This window comes from Xiphophorus hellerii, chromosome 1 (genome assembly GCF_003331165.1).
Source record: "Xiphophorus hellerii strain 12219 chromosome 1, Xiphophorus_hellerii-4.1, whole genome shotgun sequence".
In the NCBI taxonomy this organism is placed as follows: Eukaryota; Metazoa; Chordata; class Actinopteri; order Cyprinodontiformes; family Poeciliidae; genus Xiphophorus; species Xiphophorus hellerii.
The window spans coordinates 27,303,281-27,323,614 of NC_045672.1; the positions used below are offsets into that span (position 1 = coordinate 27,303,281).

Genomic DNA, 20,334 nt, shown 5'->3' on the forward strand with positions numbered 1-20,334 from the left:
ATTTTCTGGAGCTACACTCTGGTTCTGATTTCAATGTTATTTCTTTGTTCTTTGCTTGCGTTTCTCTGTCTTTCTCGTCTTTTTCTTGCTCTTTCTAAGCAAATGGTTTCTCTTTTACAATATAGTTATCTCTGCAAATGTTTAAGTTTCTTTAAGAATGTCTATGTATCCTCTGTGAAATTATTGATTGATTAAAGTGGTTTTAATTTTTTAGTTTCCCTGTGTCTCAGCTGCACAATGATTTGTGGGATTTAATATACGTGCCTGTTTTGTGTGATTTCCTGAGTGAGTCTATGATGCTGTGCGGATTGTGCGTGTGTGTGCAATAATGGAAGGTTGACATTTAAAGCAGTGTATGTAGTGCCAATGAATTAGCATACTTTAACTGGCTGTTCTATTCCTTCTGGAGGGAAGCAGGCATTAAATCCACGAAGCTAGATTGGTCGGCATTTTTAAAGAGCTTTAGTGAAGATTCATAGACTACGAAATGTGCCACCATCACACAAGAGAACACGCCCACACACACACACACACATCCTTTGCTATCTTCTCTAAATGTGTCCCTCTCTCTTTTTTTAAGCTTACCCTGACCTGAGTATACGCTGCTCTTTTATTCTGCATACACAGCGTTTTCCCCTCCTGCCTCTTCAGACCATGTGTTTGAGTTATGATGGTGATGAGGGCAGATGGAGGAGTTGGCGTGTCGGTGTGTGTGTGTGTGTGTTTATTTTTTTCCCCAGTGTTTGGGATGGATAAAGGGGGATACTTTGTCACCATCACGTCTTTCCTGATGTGCATCTCTGAGGTCCACAGAAACATTTCGGGCCGTTGTTTCTTTGCATGTGATTTGCAAACAGAGAAAATCTCTGCAGTATGTGAGTGTGGCTGTCTGACCTGGTCTTTGTGTTGCATGCACTAAATATCATTAATGTGCAAAGATAGGTTCAGAACAGAGAGCATAAATCCTTCTTCACAGAGCTTTATAATTAGCTGAATGATGAATCAGGGCTGCATTTACTGCTTTCACATAGAGCAAATATGACTGAAAGTCATTAGCTTGTTTTATGTGCAGACAGCATTACATGTGCTTGCTTGGACATTCTTTATGAAGCGGAGTTATTAACACCATCTTTAACACACACCTGGTTGTGTAATTTATGTTGTATGATTTTTGATCAATTGGAAATGTCCTACAAATCAAAGCCTTGTTCAGGTATAATGCTCTTCTTGGCAGAATAATTAGGCCACATAGAAAAAACAAACAACTCAATCATAATTGATTATAGCAGCACAGCATTAGTAACATAATAATATAGTAAAGGTGTGTCAGTGTACACAATGCTGTGCCTGGTTTGTGCATATAGAGTTGCAGAATAATATACATAAACAATGAGACTAACAAGCATATGGAGCACCTTCAATCGTCATGGACAAACTGTGATAATGAGTTAAAAGCTTGTTTTCATCAGAATAAATATTTCAAGATGAACAAAGACTAAATAGTTTCAGTTTCTCAAAGTATAAACTGTTGCACTCATGCAGGCCAAACAAAGGTTTTGAAATACTGGGTTTGTTTAGATTCTGTAGTACAAATAATATGTCCATTAGAAATTCTTCATCACCTAGTCATAGTCTTTATCAGATTTTAAAGTTATTAAAATGCAAAAACACAAGAATTTAAGAGTTGTGCTTGCTTTTCTCTACTTCTAACAAAAGTGTAATTACACATAGTGCAGATATACATCTGATCCCTCAATTAAACAATGGAAATTTTCAATAGTCAATCACTTGAATATTTAATCGCAGCATTACTGCCAGAGTTATTACGTAGGAGCGATGCAGAGCCGAGAGCCATTACAGTACAATACAGAGGTGAACTGGGTTTATCAAGGAGTCATGACCCGGCATATCCTGTTTTCAGTTTTGTGCTGGAATGCCTTCGCCGCCTCGCAGACCTTTAATGTCTGCAGCACTGAAACATCAGAGGGTTCCTTAAAAGACCACAAATAAACTGAATGCGATGAAGCAATCATTCTTAAACCAGGCTGCCTTGAAGCAGAGATGGGCAATGATGTAACTTTTAAAAAAGAATATTCACAAGGCTTTCAGTTGATTCCCTGCTGTCCTCCTGCCCAAGGGGAGAGGGGTTGCCATGGCAACCCTTGTCCGGCACATGGGGTTCTGGCCTGCTTTTCTTGTGAGCATTTTGAAAAGGGTCAGACAATCCAACCCCCGCCGGTTCACAAGTAGCATCACTGTGACTCTGCAAACAGACTGATTGGACCACCCCTGTCCCCCTCTGCTCGCCCTCCTTTCAGATCCTCACCCCCCTTACTTTGTTCTGCCCCCCTGACAGGGTTAAAGATTCATAGTGTAGTGTCCATCTTGCCATCCCCCTTTTTTCTCAATGTAAAGGAGGAGCTTTAATTATCCAAGGAATAATAACAACTTGATAGGTGAGGGGTTAAAGGTTGTGACATGTGTTTCTATGGCGTTAAATGTGGTACGGAATATTTTTTGGACCTGAGGGGCATGCAAAGTTTTGCCTAATGGTATTTATCCTCTCTGCAAGTATCTCTTGGCTATATTAGAAAAATTAAGGTGTTTGCAAAGAAAAAAATTACACAAATGCACTTTCTGTATCAAACTAATATCCCGCGGATTTGAAAAGCACACATTTTTAAATTAGGCATCGTCTTAGGTACACATAAAGCAGCCAAGGAAAGGTCTTCACTAATTGCACACGTGTGTTTGAGATACAACACCTGAAATACCTAAAGGTTGAAGGGTTAAAGTTAAAGGAATAACGGCTATGCCCCCTGGACAAGGCAGTATGAGGAATCTGTCAATTTGCCACAAGATCCCTGAGGAGGCAGCAAATCAAGTCTTTGACTGACTCCAAAAGACCTTCAGCAGCATCACTACTGATGCAGAGCACAAGAAAGGTCAGCTTTATTTTACACAGCTGTAGTGTATAAGCCAAAGAGGTTTTGGGATTTTGTTTTGCAGTGATGAAGCAAAACTGCAACTTCTTGTTCCCATGAAACAGTGTTATGTTTGGAGGAGAACAAATGAAGGACATGTTGAACTGGTACTCAGGGCTGCTTTTCTTACTGTGGTACTGGAAACCTGTAGCTTGAGGAGACGATGTCAAATAAATATCTGAGGGTGAAGGTTTTGTGGGAGAAAAAAATGCTTCCTCTGAGGAAGCTTTCACATGGGGTTCCAAGTTTACAATGATCCCAAGCAAAACTCAAAGTCCACCAAGGTGGTTATTATAGTTGCCTAACCCGAACTCTATTGAAAAATGTCCGGTGGTATTTGGAAAAAAATAATGTTGCAGCATTAAAAACATTCATAGGATGGAGGACTTTGCCATGAGTGGGCTGGGATTTCTGAGAAAAGCTGCCAAAAGCTAGTCTGGTTATGTATCAGACTGCAACAAGTCATAGCAGCAAACCAATGTTCTGCTAAAGATGGTTTTCATGAGAGGATAAACAATTTTGGTCATTAAAAGTGGCCTCATTCGATTAATTTTGATAACCCATATAATAGTTGTCATTGGTTATCTAGATTGTTCCCGTTTAGTGTTTATCACAACCATATATCACAACATATGGTTGTTTATCACAACCATATGTTGGCAACAAAAATGTTGCCAACATATTTATGTTGGCAACATTAAATATGTTGCCAACATATTTAATGTAGAGTTTGGGATTTAATAGTTTTAGGCTTAATTTGAATGTAGAAAAGATCTTTTGGAAAAGAGCAGGCTGCAAGCTGATGTCAGAAACACTGAAACAATAGCTTATTGACTGATCAAAGATGGTACCAAAATAAACCAAATATGGATCCTGCAGATCCCTTCTTCAGTTTTATCCTGTTTCTTCTCTCTGTATCCGTCTCTTTGTGTTATTCTGTGAGTAGTCTCTTCAATTTTTTTTTTCCACTTGTCATCTTGCCTAGTCATGCACATATCTCATTCCCAATCCATTACATATCATTCACATTCTCAGATTAAATGTTTTTTCCTTCCAGCAGAAACATTTTCACAAATATTATAAAGTACTGCTATATCTATGAACAAATCAAAAATATTGTGCATGTTGCACATATACTGTGCAGGTTAGACTTAAATAAAGTCTAACAAAGTTAAAAATCTCCAGTTCAAATGCTTTTTTTTAAAAGTTCCTCTAAACAGAATAATATTTAGCCACTGGGAGAAATAATCACCAAATCTGTTCTCTTTTGGATATTCTTTGATGGAAATTAGAAGTAAAATATGTGGGTCTGCTCATGTGATCCTTTATGAACGCTCATGCCAGCCCTGAACTGCTCCAGTGAAAATGCATCAAACAAGCATTTAGTTTCAAAACTACAGAAATAAGCTACATTTATCAAAAGCCTTCTTAGCAGCCAATGCTGCAAATGGCAGGCATATCATCCGCAGCATGAAGCATATCGGGATATCATTGATGCTCGTGCGTATTACTGAAGTAAAAGGTAGGCTTGATTGGCTTGATTGAAGTGTTTTGTATGTTTTTTTTCTTCTCATTTATGGTTCGGATCCCGCTGGCTATAATTTCTAAGCGTCTCACCGCTCCCTGCCATTCCTGTCCCACATTTAAATCTCACAAATCCGGTGGGAGGAATTGAAACAATTTCAGCTAATTTGCCCCTCACCTGAACCTTTTCCTGAGCTACTTTTTGATGCACGTATCTTTTGCAATCTACTTTGAAGAACACCAGGGGAGAAAGCAGAAAGGGTGATATTTCCTTCTGGCTCAGGCTGTTTGACTTTCCTATAATAACTTTTGTCTCACTATCAGAGACTGTGTGTGTACTGCATGTAATGTGATTGTCTTGTTTGTTGCTTATTTACTCACATGAAATGAGCTTGACTTTTTTTTTTCTCGCTTTCTTCCATTTGCTCGTACATCATAGCAGTCAGAGTGCCACCTTTGAAGCATAATTTTCCCTGGAGACAAGCCTTCCTTATCAGAAGTCAGGCTTTTGTGAGGAGGTGTATGCTCCCTTGTTCTCATTATAAGGAATTGTTAACTGAGAGACACAAAAAAGGTGTGTATGTGCTTGTAGATAGCTGTGTGAATATATACTTTAATGTTAACAGAATGCTGTCTGTGTTTTACCTAGAAATTAATTTGGACGAATAGTCTTGGCAAGACGAAATAATGACCTCGTTCAATTATCGGGTTTTAAGACATCATAAAAATGTTCTGGTCTTTATCAGTTCTACCATAATTGAAATCAGGCCCAAAGTGGAAAAAAAAAAACATGCCCAAAATATTTCACCATACTAATTTTTTTATTAAACACAGGTAATGTCAAAATGAAATAGCTGTATGAAGCTCTGTTAGCAGACCCCATAATTCAGAAGTTCACAGAACTTTTTTGTCTGACTTTTTGGTGTCTTCCATAGCTGTTGAGAAGTTTTGGCCCACTTCTTTCCAACATTGCTCCAGCTCATTCAGGTTTCCACAGCTCTCCTATTATTCCACCACAGCATTTCAGCTCATTTCACCCAGAAGGTATTCTGTTGTAGACTTGCTATTGAGTTTGTGATCTTTTTGCTGAATTCTCCAAATTCACTCGAGCTTCAGCTGTCTAACAGATGACCTAACTTTGGCTTAATCCTGAGTAATTTGGTATGAAGGGGAGTTCAACTCCCAAACTACTTGGGTCCAAAATAATCCCAAATCATCATCCGTCAACCATCATAGTTCTTGCTGAACTACTGTGCAAACAGGGGTGTGCATCATGGAAAATCTTGAATTCTAAGAGGCATTTCTCCTTCAGCCATTCAAAAAAAAAAAAAAAAAGCATACTTCCTCAGTCTTTTTCTAATTGGGCTGTCATGAAGTTTCACATTTTAATCTGCTAAGTAAAGTCTGAAATGGAACTGTTGGTTTTTTTGACATTTCCCTCAGCATGGCACAGCCTGACCTTATGGCAAATTTGCTCAGATTCATTCATTTAAGGGATGATGGACAGTTGCCTTAAATGTTTTTCTCTTGTGAATAATCATTACCTTAGAATGATGGACTTCACATCGTTTGAAAATGCTATTATTACCGCACTCGGAAAGATGGGCAGCAGTAATTGCTTAAGTCATTTCTGATGTCTTGTGTTAACAAACACCCATATGCATCAGTCCAGCAAACTGCCCAAACTTCTGCTTTTACAAGGGTGGTTATACATTTTGAGTCTCAAATTGTTTTCCATATATAGCTTTTCTATTTTGTCTTATATTTTTTGTTTAAAAGCAGACAGTGATTTAAACCATTTTAGAACCTATTAAAGACCCGGACATTTATTATGTCCTGATAGTTAAACCCCTTGAAGGCTGTACTTTCTTTTCCCCGTGGCTGTTTTTGTTGCTTGACTGTTTATTACTTCATTTTTCATTTTTAGTCAATGAGCCTTTTGTACTTTCACAACACATTTATTTAATCCTTTTTTGGACTTTAGTCAGCAAGTAAAGAAAAACAAAGATTGTAGCTCTTGCTGTTTGGTGTACAAACCATTTGTATTTTACTTCTCAGACTTATTTGTCTGCCTCTCTGATACCATACTTTTTGAGAGCTAAAGCAGAAAATCCCTCCCATCACGTCCCTTCTGTTCTTGCTCTCTCAGAACCTTGCTGGCTTGCCTCCATCAGTGCTATATTGGTCTCTGTTTCGAGTTTTAATACTGTTGCTAAATATAGGCCTCACATTGTGCCGCTGCTCTTAATGTGTGTTCTCGGGCTGATTAGAGCGGTGGCCTGATCTCACCCCCTCCACAGACCCCTAATGCATGCCGCAGGCTCTGGTTTCTCTTTTGGAAACGGGGGCAAACAGAAGAAAGTGCTGAAACAATCATGTTCTGGGTTGTAAGTTATGCGACCCATAGAGCTGGAAATATAGAAGCCCTAAAAGGCAATTAAGGGCAAGTTAGAGGGGCTAAAGCTTTCGGATGATTCATTGTCAGGACTCATTGGAGATCAATTTAACAGGATGTTTCTGATTTCAATATTTACAGCAAATCGATGACAGGAAAAAACGATTCACTCCAAATGCCATCAAGTGTGATTTGTCCTCTGCAGTAGCTTCTATTAATGTTTAAACGGATGCGGAGAGGTGTTGTAGAGTAAAGGGTTAACTGCTTTGTTCATGGAGGATAGAGGGAAATCAATAAAGTTTATGGTGCCCGGCCAAAAATATGAAGCAATTGCCTCTTGTATTGATTGGAGGCTCGGGTCATTTTTGCAGATATAGTGCCACCTTCTCCTTTAAAGCTTGTTTCCCTTCCTGTAATTTACCTCTTTTTCCTTCTACATCATCCCCTAAGAATGCAGTCTGTTTTTCCCCCTTACCTTTTTTTCAAGCCCCTCATCTGTCCGTGTTGCTTACCTCTCCCCTCGTCACCCCTTTCCTGTCCTCTCTCAGGTTCCTCTCCCCTGTCACAATAGCGTGGCCTCTCCAGCCTCAGCCTGTCCAAGGGGAATTGACACACAGTGCACTCGGCCAAACGGGCTAACGTGAGCCTCGTGGAAGCTTATAATGTACAACAGGAACACGAACAAAAGAGACAGCATGCAGGGCTGGTGGGAGCCACCTCACACACATGCACACTGTGCATTTCTCCATCCCGCTCGCAGCTGACACCAGAATTCTTCAGCCTGCCACCAGTGATGGATTAGATGCGTTATCGAGGTGGAGACAGGCTCCATGTTTTCTCCCAGTGTGAGAAGAGAAAGGGAAATAGGGACACACACACACACCAGCTGAATGGGTTGTTCCTACTCCAACTCAAGTAAAGGAATACAGTAGCAGTCTGCTACATTTCAAGCCAGGTTTCCGGGTTGGACACGAGCCGTGTCTTCTTCAGGCTGTGGAATACAAGCAGTTGATTTCAGTCAGTCTTGTGCGTGAGTTCACATCAAGTTCTAACAAGAGTCATTTTCTCATTTCAAAGCATCTTGCATTAAAATTTAACAATAGTAACCATTAATTGTTTTACTGTCAACTGTTTTACCCATAGGCCGCAGTTTAAAAACCTTGGCTAAGAATACGTCTCACCATATTAACCAGAAAGGGATGTGATCCATTCTACTTAAAACAGAAAAGAAACAATCACTGTTACTACTGAAGTTGTAAAACGAGTTGAATATTCCGCTAAAATTGTGCTCTTTTGCATTTTTCACTTTTGTTTACACACAAATATAAATAAAACTTATGTTGACTGTGCAGAATATTCTTCCTTTGCTCTTTAAGTAACATAAAAAAATTTGATATTAGCTGGTTAATCTTTCTTATAAACTTATATTCTTCAAACTGTATTTCTAAAACTATTGTAGTGGCGGGTGTTTGTCAAACCAAACATCCAATAACAAGTTCCATCCGCCACTATGAGGTACTGGGGTCCAGATTCTTCACGCAGGCACAAGAAGTTTAATGTCCAAACTTGTTGATTATCTTGGTTTCTTTTATTTTTCTTTTCAGCAAAACACTTATAACGTTCAAACTTTCCTTTGTTGCTCCTGTCTACTTATGTTGCTCTGGTGCTCTGGTGCTCTGTTGCACTGTTGCACTGGTGCTCTGGTAAAAACCATAGGCCCCAAACCCAAATGCCTGCTGGTCCTTTACCAGGCCCCTACACTTATAGAAAGTGGATTGATCCACCTCACTTCCTGTCTTTAGAAAACAAATAAATAAGAACAAATAATAAAAACAAAAGATAAATAGAATTGACAATTATTAACCTGCAAATAATACAAAAACTAGAAATGTAAAAATAAACTAACAAAATTCAAATGCATAAAGAAATAAAGAATAAATAGCTCCAACAACTATGTTACCTTAGAAATAGTGACGAGTGTCTTTCAACTAGAGCACTCCATTCTTTAGTTAGTAAACTAAAGAATGGAGTGCTTACTACTTATTACTGAAAATACTTCTAAACAGCTGAATTTGTCTCTATTGTGAGTGAGGGAAGAAGTGAAGTAACATTCTTTCTGCCAGATAATTGGGAGTGTAAAATAAAAAGTAGAGAAGGGAGCCAGACAGCACACAAAATTAAGAAGTAAAGTAAAAAGTTAACGGCAGTAGTAATTTCTTTAGTGGCTTCATCAAGCAGAGAAGCACAGCGAATCAGAACATTTTAGGATTTCCTGGAACGGAATCTAAAACAGGATAACTGCATTGTCTCTGTTTCATCAGCACTATTGCTGTTGGTAGCTGTATTTTTTTTTTTAATTCCTGATGGTTAGATTTTTGTGGTCTATAATTTTTTTAAATCACTCGTTATACCTTTATCATTGTGCTTTGATCTGTTTTTGGCTTCTTGTGCGTTTCAGATTTTTTTTCTTCTTCTGTGACACATACCACTCATCCCTTCACACTCCTTCATCTCAATGCCTAAAGGGCCTGACTTGTGTTGTCATGCATGCTTATCCATTAGGGTAGTCAGAGGGTCTGTCAGCACAACTCACACCCCTCTGCCTCTATTCTTTCTCACCTTCATATATTCACTTGAGAGGCTTTTAGCTAAACAAACACCTTACCTATGAACTTTAAAGGAAGAAATTAAGGTTTATATAAAGCTGGACCCCCTGCTGCGTCATGAGCTTTTATGTTCAGATAAATTGCTTGTTTTATATATATTTTCTTTAATTTCCATCATACAACTGCTTTGTTATTTATTATCTGCGTGTGTAAAAATAGAATATTTTCCACGTTTGGCATACGTTACAGAATAGTGGAAAATGTCTTTGTCTTGTGACCAGAGTGCCTGTCTTGTCACAAAAGCCTTTGAAATCATGGACGACTCCTGACAAGCTTGACTTGGTCTCAAAATCCTGTCAGTCTGACACTTAGCCCATTTGGTCCAAGCCGCAGAACAATCTCAGCATCAAATTCAAGCCATTTACCAGAGGCCAAGATGGGCTCCATCAGGTGGATTGGATTTGATTGTATAAGATTTACGGTAGCCTTTGTCAAATCTGTCTGACCTGTGCTTTTTGTTTTCAATTGGTTTGACCCTACTTGACAAAGCTCCCCCTTTTCTAAGCAGAGCCCCGTCTGTGGTGCCTCTGTGAGGGGTCAGTGCTTTGAGACAGAGCGTGGAAGTGTGTAGTGGTGGTGTACTTTTGCAGAATTTAATCCAGTGTGTGGGATCAGGCAGACAAAAGCAGTGGTTGTCACTCCCGCTCTCGAGACTGTGGAACTGGATAAGCAGATAGCTGTCAGATTGGATATTTAGGAAGTTCAACTTTTAACTCTCTGAAAAGTGAAATTTTCTTAGTTTTATCCAGAAAACCACATTTTGCAGATATTCAACTCTTATTATGCTATTCCAATGCAATGTGTAGGCGGGGAACATACAATTAGATTTTTGACACAAGGTTTGCAGAGTACCTCCCTTGTGCGGCTTGGTAAAGATTCCCATACATGGCTTACAGTCTTCTCTGCTAGCTGAAATACAGAGGCAAAATAATCTACACCCTCAGACTGATCTGTATTTGGCTTGGCAGCTACCTGTGCACAAGCATCTCCGGTTTCAGAGAACTAACATCCCTCAAGGCTAATGGTTAAAAATAGGATTTCGACAAATCTGAAAAGAAAATTGCTCTCAGGTAATAGTTAGCAGCTGAGCTATTAAATGGAAGAAAAAAATAAGTATTTAATGTTGAACAAACACTATGTATTGTGTGCCGTCTGGCTTTAAAATCCAGATGGGAACGTTTAGAGAAGTCATTTTGTTTTGCTTTTCTTAAATGTTTTTGATCATAAACTAACTTTAATATGACAAATACAGCAACAAATTCATTTTGCAATTGATGACAAAAAGCTATGCAGGCCTGTATTGCTCTGCATGAAAATATAATTGATCAATGTTGTTAAATCATAAATGGTGATTAACTAAACGCTTTTGTTTACTTGGCACACCCATATCTGATCCAAGATATCACTTAAACAAGAAACGTCTGCTGGTATGTAGTAGACTGAAAGATTTAAAAAGGCAACGCATCCTGCAACACAAGATGCAAAACCTTACAGCACAACATTTTAAAACGCAAAACTAATACTTGTTTTTGCAGCAGAACAATGATCTGAAGCACTCTAGCAAATCCACTTCTGAATGTCACAAATCAACTAAAGAAAATGAAGGTTTCAGTGGCCTATTTAATTTAAATTTAACTTAAATCCGAGATGCTGCTGTTTGATCTTAAACAGGCAGTTTGTTTAATGAAAAGTCTGCATTGAGAAATGGACCAAGATTCTTCCACAGTGAGGTAAGATACTTTGTGAAAACCACCACAAATAAACATATTTGATGCTGTTTAATTTGTTTCTGCCAAACAGCCCTTGTGCCAGAAGTGACACAAGAGCTTTTAGATGTTGGGGACAGTTGCATGTTTTCATTGTCCAGGATTGTTTGGGGACCTTATTTTGTCTAAGAAATGAAATCATCATTTTGAAAATTCTTTATTTAAATTTATTTGATCTGAAACGTTTAACCCTGAACAAGAAAGGGAAAAACTAGAGAAGTCTGTTTTGGGGCAAATACTTTTTACACGACAGTGTAAATCTTTATGCCTTAACAGAGAGGAATTTGGGGAGTTTAGTTTTTTTTTTTTTATGTGTAAAGGTTTTTGTTATTGCTTTAGCTGCTCCCGAGCAGTTTTATGGTATGACAGAACAAGCTGTCTTGCCGGGTGGGATGTGTCTTTTGAATGAATGACAGTTTTGGCCTTTACTTCTCCTTCCATCTCTGAGCTGCAGCATCCATAATGCACTGCAAAAACACACATTTGCTGCACTTTTAGCCAGGATTTATTCAGCCCTTTTCACTCAAGCAAATTGCTTCTCATAGACTCTCACAGTTGGTGATCCACTGTCTGGCACTGTGTTCAAAACCACAGACCAAGGCAGAGCGGTGGAGAGAGGAAGAGGGAGAAGGGCAATCTGAATTGGAGTTTGGTCAATCTTCAAACGTTTTTCCAGGGTGCTTACATGGTCTGATCAAAAGCCCCCCTCTGGCATGGACCCTTGTAGCCGCAAGGGGAGGCCTCTGATGCCTCTGCCATCATTTCCCTCCAGCATATCCCTCAACTCAAATCCCCAGCTCTCTTAGTTTTAGGTACCATAACATAAAACATACATGTAGTTGGAGTCTTAACAGAGAACAAATGATGTTAGTGACGTGCTTTTTGAAACCGATCGTTCTTTTATGTGAATTATTGAATTATTACCGTTTGAGACCTGCTCTTTGATGGCTTTTCTTGTGTTTTTATTCATACTGCAAATGGTTATTTTTTTCATCTTTCACTAACTGTGCTGTTGTTCAACCAATCGGATGCGATGACAGAACAAGAATTACAAGGCTGCAAAATCATAATTGTGTTTTGGGCTTATTAAGGGGCAACCGAAACCGACCTTCTCCCATGTTGAAAAAGTAATTGCCCTTAAAACCTAATAACTGGTTATGTCACCCATGGCAACAACCACTTCCATCAAGCATTTGCAGTAACTGGCAGTACATTTTTTACATTGATGTGGTGTTTTACAATAAACTGTACTGGATTGTTTTCAGCATGGTCTGTTAAAAGTAATGTCACAGCATCTCAAACTGTTGAAAGTTAGACTTTGACTAGACCACTCCAAAAGCTTATTTTTTATTTCTTTTTGAGCCATTTAAAGTTGGACTTGGTAGTGTGCTTTGGAAACCCTTTTTTTAAAAAATGGATTCTTTTGCATAGAAAGTTACAACTTTCTCTCAAGTTGAACTTTGTTCTGCCAGTTTATTTCAAATACTATCTAGACTAATACTAAGAAAAGTGTCTTAGCAAAATACTTGCAAACATACTGGAAGACTCGTCAAACTGAAGCAGCTTTGCAATGTTTGAAGAAATTTTATATTTAGTAATGATCGAAAGATGGCTTCATCCATCAGCTCTAAAAATATGAAAATCTTTTGGGAAGATTGGTTTTGTGTATTGCATAGTAAGCCTCATACTGAATTTAATCATTGAGAATATTACCAATTATTGATCCGACAGAAATTTCTCATACTTTGCAGATTTTAAAGATAACCAGAGAACATTGGTCTTAGCATAATAATCTGTACGAACACAAAGTGAAAACAGATGGATGTCGAATGCTTACTGATGCATTACACATCAATAGGCATTGATGTCCCAAATGATTTCATGGGACCACTGGTGTTGCTTTGCAATTTCATAACTGAGTTTGAAATGCTCCCTTTTAAATTATGTTTGTAATGCAGCAGTCCAAAGAAAGCTAAAACAAAATCTGAAAACAGTGCTCCAGCTCCAGGATTTGCCTCCCACTCTTTGCCGCCTGAGGACACTTATTTCTGTTCTCCGTTATCTTCCACCATCACTGCTGTGTTTGGATTTATGTTTGTACATGAAGGATATCAAATCCCACATGCAGCGTGAATCTAAACACCAGTTGCCTACTGTGTGTTTGAGCAATTTGTTTAAATATCTATAATTCAAGATGTTGTCATCTTCTCTTTTTTTGAAACCATTAAATACAACCCATGGACTCCCTTGAGTAATGTAGACAGTTTTTCCAACACTCTCATCTATCTTCACCTTTTCCCCCCCTTCCTTCTGTCTCCTTCCCATGCTGCTGGAAGAGAGGAGCTGCCTAATAGTTGCAGAGTTGAAATGGGGAACAGAGTCAGACCGGACTGAACCAAAGGGCAGCTCTCTGGGGCTGCAGGCTTTCTTTCAATGCATTGTTTTTCCTTTAATAGAGGGCGAGTGTGATTGTCTGAAAAGTATTACCTGGTTGGTGCCTTCTCATCTCGTCTGATACGTAATGCAGCGTCCAACAGGGCAAACTTTGACCAGGTTGTTCTTCTAAAGCACCCTAAACGTTAAAGTAAAGTTAGACTGAAGAAAATTAGGTTTTTTAGCTAGCTCTAGGGCTGAGCTATATGGCTTAAAAATAAAATCTCTGATTTTTTTCATACCAGATCCAATTTCCAGTTATTTTGCTTGCTTTTTTTTCAAGGGCCAGGTTATGAGAATGTATATTTAATTACAAAAATAGAGTCACAATATTAATAGAATAATGACAAAATTTGGCCAGAAAGATGTTTTGAAATTACAATAAAATTGTTTCTCTCATTACAACAAAAAATTGTTGTAATGAGAGAAAAGCTTGGATTTCTTTTGTTGGAGTTATAAAATTACTACTTCATTCTTCATATATTACAACTTTATTTTGGTAAAAATAATACTTTATTCTCATATTATTTAGTCTATATTCTTGTCCACAAAAACAACCAAGCTTTACTCTTATACTTTGTCGTGGAGTTGATTAGATTTCAAGGTCCAAATAAATAAAAACGTGCTTGAGAAACAAGATGGCTGCCTGGTTGTGCTGACATCGCTCCCAACTATGGAAACCCAAGGAGTGCAAAATCCAGATTGTCCAAAAATTAAATCTTCAAACACCAAAGTATTTATTAATTGATTAAAATCAATTCATCGCCCAGTATTTGCATTGAGACAAAAAGCGAATAAATTCAGCTGTTTTTACTTCTTCGCCAGGTATTTGTTTTTTATTTAAGCAGATACCTTAGATACCTGCAGAGCAGGGGCTTTGTTGCTAAAACATTCCCGCTGCACCAGTTGTGCTTGTGGCCAAAATGTGAATTGAGAGACCTCCCGACAGTAGTGAGAGAATGTGCGATAGAGATCTGATTCAGATGAACTGCGGGCGGGGAGGTCGGGTTATCTCATGATCCCTTGCGGCAGCCTGCTTGGACACATATCACAGCGTGCAGCTCTGTTATGGCCTGACGCTGACATGCTTTATGGACAAGCATATTTGCTGAGGTCTCCCTCCACGCTGCAGTGTCAGTAACTAAATGTAGATGGCCCCGGCCCCCGCATCCGTCCTCCATCCTCCCCACATATGGGTTTCACATATGTTCTGTCAGCAACTCCGGGATCGGTCCCCCCGGGTCAGACGCAGGTCAAACACGGAAGGCTTGACCAGTTTTAGTTTTTCCACTCAAGCGGTTAATCTCTAGGGCCCACAGTTAACCTACCTCACTTTTCTCCCACCTTACATGACTATCTAATGGTTTTGACACACATTCCCTGCCTCACAAACAAACAAGAGGCTGTGTGTGTGCACACATCAGCTCCCAAACCTCTTCACCCTCCCAGTTTGACAGACGTCTGACCCTGACTTTCCCCCCTCTTGAGTTATTTTTTAGTGAGGCAGCCTGCTCTTTGGGGATGTCACTATCCGAATAGACAGATGAATGTTGGGGTGGAGAGAGGCAGACGGGAATGGACAGATGATAGAGACATCATCTTTGATGGTTGGGGGAGGAATCTGTGACATCTGACATCATAGAGACATCTCTCACGCCCCACATCAATAAACCTGCACCCTCCCCTTTAAAATGTGCTGTTGTGGCTACATATTTGGTCAACATGATTTAATGTGAAGAAACATTACCTGATTTGCGACGTATTACTCCATTTTTCCACTGTTTCTCCAGGAAGGTGGTCTTGGCTTGAAGTTCAAAGTCCTAGTGAGGGAATTCATCATTCATCAGAAGGAGGAAGAAAGGAAAACATAGCTAAGGTTTCACAATGGCTTAATTGTATCGGCAATTAATCTCTCAAAGTTTCTGTAACTAAAGGAACTACAAATACTCCCAGAGGACTCCTTTGAAGTCATAAATAAGTAATCCTCCAAGCTGTCACACATGTTTCGTACTAACAAATGAGTTTAACAAATATAAAGATTCATAAATATTAGTTATTATAAATCTAATCTTACATGTTGTGACCTCAAACCTTGGCGTATTTTATTTGGATTTCATGTAATAATCCATAAAGAAAGAATACAATAAAAAAAAAAAAAAACATTTCAAAAATGTTTTTACAAATAAAAATCTAAAGCGATGGGAATTAATATTTGGTTCTGATGAATCCAGACTTTCTAGAACCACCTTTTGCAGTAAATAGAGCTGTGCTTTGGGGCATTGCAAATATATTACATTTTTGCTGTCATCAGAGCTAAATTCACCCAGTTGAACTAACAAATTCATACCAGTACACACTACAAAACTTTGACTGCAAAATGTGCTCTTCCAATAGAGCCACAATTGCATTAAAACAGGACAAATGCAGTCTACTATTTGAAAAAAAATATTTAGGAAAGACTTAACAGTGAGCAAACAGCCAATAAAAGTTGTACACATTGTAAAGTGGAAGAAAATGATTGGTCGTTTTCACCATTTTGTATGAATAAAAAAGTTTGGAATGCATTTGTATTCAACCCTCTTGGTCAGATTTGTAGAACTTCTATGTGACTTTTTTTCATCAACTTCTAACAATGGCAGACTTGAAGTTTTGCTTATTGTTTTTTGTGAAACAGCTTAGTTGGACTGGATGGGAAGTACCTGTGACCATTCATTTTTAAGTTTTCCTACTGATTCTCCTTTGGATTTATGTCTTGAGTTTGACTGGGCCATTCATACAAAGAGCAGGACCAACCAACATCCCTCCCGCCGCTGAAAAAACAACATCCCTCATATGGGTCATTTTTCTTTCAGTTCAAAGTTATGTTCTACATTGTGTTAATCTTAATACAGTACATAGATTTTTTTTTTTTCAGTGTTACCGTGACAGAATTTAATCTTGCAAGGCACCATATTTCCAAACAGCCTTCATGCAGAATTTTCATCTAACAGAATCTCAGTCAGTAAATGATGAACAATGTTGACAAATGTTTTGTGACTCTCATCTGTCATTCTTGTCAATCTCTGCTCGTCTGTTTTCATGTTTCTTGGTGTGACACAGATATAAATAGCTCTGCCTGACCTGTTTGTCTTCTCTTGTTTTATTTTTCTTCTTCTTAGATTCGCGTTGATGGTCCTCCTCATGGTGGCGTCCAGTATGAAACAATCTCAGTCATAAAGGACGGCAGCCCCATCCTCCGAGACATGGCCTTCTCTCTGGACCGCAGCTTCCTCTACGTCATGTCTGATAGACAGGTAGGTGTGAGTTTTTTTAATGTCTTTTTAAACCTTGTGCTCCCTAATTATACAAGCTATCCTAACAGGAGCACGGATGGCTTTTAATGCGTTTTGTGTGTGCGTATGCAGATGCTTAAATGTCAGGGAGAGTCTGTGTGGCTCCAATAGGGCCCAGGATGGCTCACCTCTGTACATTACCAAATCCACCAGCTCCTGTTGGCTATAAATAACCTGTGTGGCACAGTAGGGGGTTTGTGGAAGGGGGGGGGGGACATTCTGACAGCATTTGATAATGAAAGAGGAGAATGAGGGCAGGGACAAAGAAAGAAATAAAGAGACACGAAAAGGGTTGGGTAAGAATGAGAATAAGGGAGGTGAAGGACTCCTTCCTTTTGCTGGCTGTGGTGAGAGAAAGAGTAATGAGAAAAAGAGGGACAGCTGGGGAAGTGCATGACTTAGAGTAAAGGGAGGAACAGAGAGTGCAAGGTCATCCTTTCTTGTTCCTGATGAAGTGACACAGCATCGAAGGGCGAATAAGGAAGCGACCGATAGCCATCAGTACAGCCGACGCGACGCGCGCCACAGGTAGAAAGGATGGGGCCAGACGTCGGTGGGAGGGGAGACGCAAGGACGGCTAGGAGGTCGGGTGATAAAAGGGGAAAAGGAGATAGTTGCAGAGAAAAGACATGACAAGAGGAGGAGAAGTGAGAAGGCTGCAGAGAACAGAAGCGGCTGCAGGGGACTCGGTGGCGCAGCCGCCCCGGAGACGGGCGACGTGCGAGGCCGAAGGTGTCAACTGATGAATTACCATCCTCACTTCCTTATCTGCTCTATGAACACAGTCAACAACTGGCTGGCCACCACGCACAGGTGTAAACTTATACAGAGCAGGAGTCTTTATTTCCTCTATTTTTTGTCTTCAGTTTGACAAAGAGATTTAGTTGCAAGTTTAAAAATATTATTTTCATTTGAAAAAGTGAAAATCAGATCCACTCATTACACATAGTGAGATATATTTGATATGTTTATTTTTGTTAATTTTGATGATTATGGCCTACAGTTAATGGAACTCCAAAATTCAGTTTCTTAGAATGTACAGTAGGAAATAGATTTGTAAAACTTCCTAAGGAATGTGGGGTATTCAGTACTTGAATGCAGTTGCTTTTTTCATGAATTTCTCCTCCAGTCTTCAACATTGAGAAAATCAGTCTGTGACTCCACTGAGGTATAAAAACAAAAAGCCCAGGTTGCTTTAGATCCAGCCTTCAACTCATCAGGTTTGTTTGTGCCTCTTATCTTCCATCTGAAAATACTCCACAAATTCTCTATGGTGTTTAGTTCAGCTAGTTTGCTGGCCAATCAAGCACAGTGATGCTACGGTCATTAAATCAGTTTCTCCTGGCAGAATGTGCAGGTGTGAAGTCCTGCTGGAAAAATAAATGAGCAGCTTCATGAAGCTTGTCAGCAGAGGGATACATAAAGTGCTCTAAAGTTTCTTGGACTTGATGAAAAGACAACAGAACAATGGAAGCAGAGGCCATAGCTTAGCCCCACTTAAGATCAATGAACAACAGCTTGGAATGTAACAGTTGTAAGTCATGTTCTAGATATGTGTGTGCAGAGATTGTTGAAGCAGTGAAATCCACATTTATTTACTTATTTATTCCCCAAAATAGAATGGGCTTTGCTTCACAATTCTAATACCACAATTTTTCCTTCCACTCAACTTTCCATGAGTACTCTTAGACACAACTGTCAGCCAGCTCTTGAGCAGAAACATTTTACAGCTGGCCCACATTCTGGAAAATGTCAGTGGCTGTTTGTTGGATAGATGTAAGGTCTGCAGTCTTTGTATTCCACTTTGTAACCATAAAATTATATTTTTGTATTAAAAGTAATAACATAATAACCTAAAAATTTTAAATCTAGAAATGTAGTCATCTTATGTTGTAATTCTCCTAAGAGACTGAATTTTGAGTTTCATTGACTAAAAAGCCATACTAATTACAATTAACATAAAAATGCATGATATGCTGTATGTTACTCTGCTTTAATTGAATCAATAGAATATATTGCATATTTTATTATGTTTATTGAGGCACCTTTTATGCAGTTTGCTTTCTTTCACTCAGTAATTTATAAGTTGCTCTGCATTTTTTTAGCCATGTACTTATAAACAATAAAACAGTCACATAAACATATCATTTGACCCAGCAGGAATTTACTACTTGAATCAAAAATCCCTTCAATTATTCTGGGAAAAATTAATATTTAAAGTCTCTGGTCTCTCATTTTATCAGAATTTATGCAACAAAATATTTAATTTGGCAACTTGAATTTAATTACATCTTTTCAGATCACTAAGAGTCAGTTTCAATTAATAAATACCATGCACAGTCAGAATATAGAAAACACAGAATTGGACAGATTGCACAAGTTAAGAAGAGTTTGTATGGAGTCTGAAATGATTTTCCCCATGTTTACTAAATCCTTTATTCCCACTTATTTCACAGATGAAACACGCTTTTGATGTTGAGCTCATAACTGCTAGTCATCTGAATGAGAATTTATGTCTGTGGATGTTATTAGTATTCAGCTTGTAGACTCTTCTGTCTCTCTCTGCAGGGGTTAGGGAGGATCGAAGCAGACGCACTCACACACACACACCCACGCACGCCCACACGCCCACACACGCCAACATGTTCAGCTGCTTTGGAGATGTTGCCTTGAATGTTTAACGATACAGTTCGATAGTCACACCTGACAGATTGGCTGAATTGGGATTCAGTTCTGCTTTTTTTGTTTTACTATGGGATTCTTTGACTCTGCAGCAACAGTTTTTCAGATTTCATACTGCTCTCTCTTTGCTTGATCTGAACAACTGAAATCTAAGGACATGCATTAAAGATCTGCGATGCTATCTGTCATACATTACACAGCAGATACCTTAAACAAGCCCTGCTGCACTCAGTGGGAGACATCTATTTGACCTTTATCTCAACATTGGCTTAAATGTCACCCCCAATCACACATCCAGACTTATCACGGGATATATCTTGTCTAAGGTCCGTTTGTTCCCGTGAGTCTGACTGATGCAGGCTGAGGCCAAGCACATGGCGTTGGGAGACGGCAGAGAACAAAGGAGGGATGATATCAAACAGGAACCGAGGCAGATTTGGCTCCAGTTGCATTTCCGACTTGGAATAACAAAGAAGCCCTCTGTGTTTGGCACAGTGGGAAAGGGAGCGAACAGAAGAGAGGGAGAACATGAGGCTGGAGGAGAGAAACAGA

General features: G+C 39.0%; 1 protein-coding gene across 1 annotated transcript in view; it reads left to right on the forward strand.

Moving 5' to 3' along the window:
* The window catches only part of plxna2 (plexin A2), a 217,677-nt gene that overhangs the window by 75,488 nt on the left and 121,855 nt on the right, over positions 1-20,334 (forward strand). Inside the window, exon 4 of the mRNA XM_032557615.1 lies at positions 16,927-17,061. Coding sequence (XP_032413506.1) covers positions 16,927-17,061 — 135 coding nt within the window. The remainder of the gene's footprint in view (positions 1-16,926; positions 17,062-20,334) is intronic.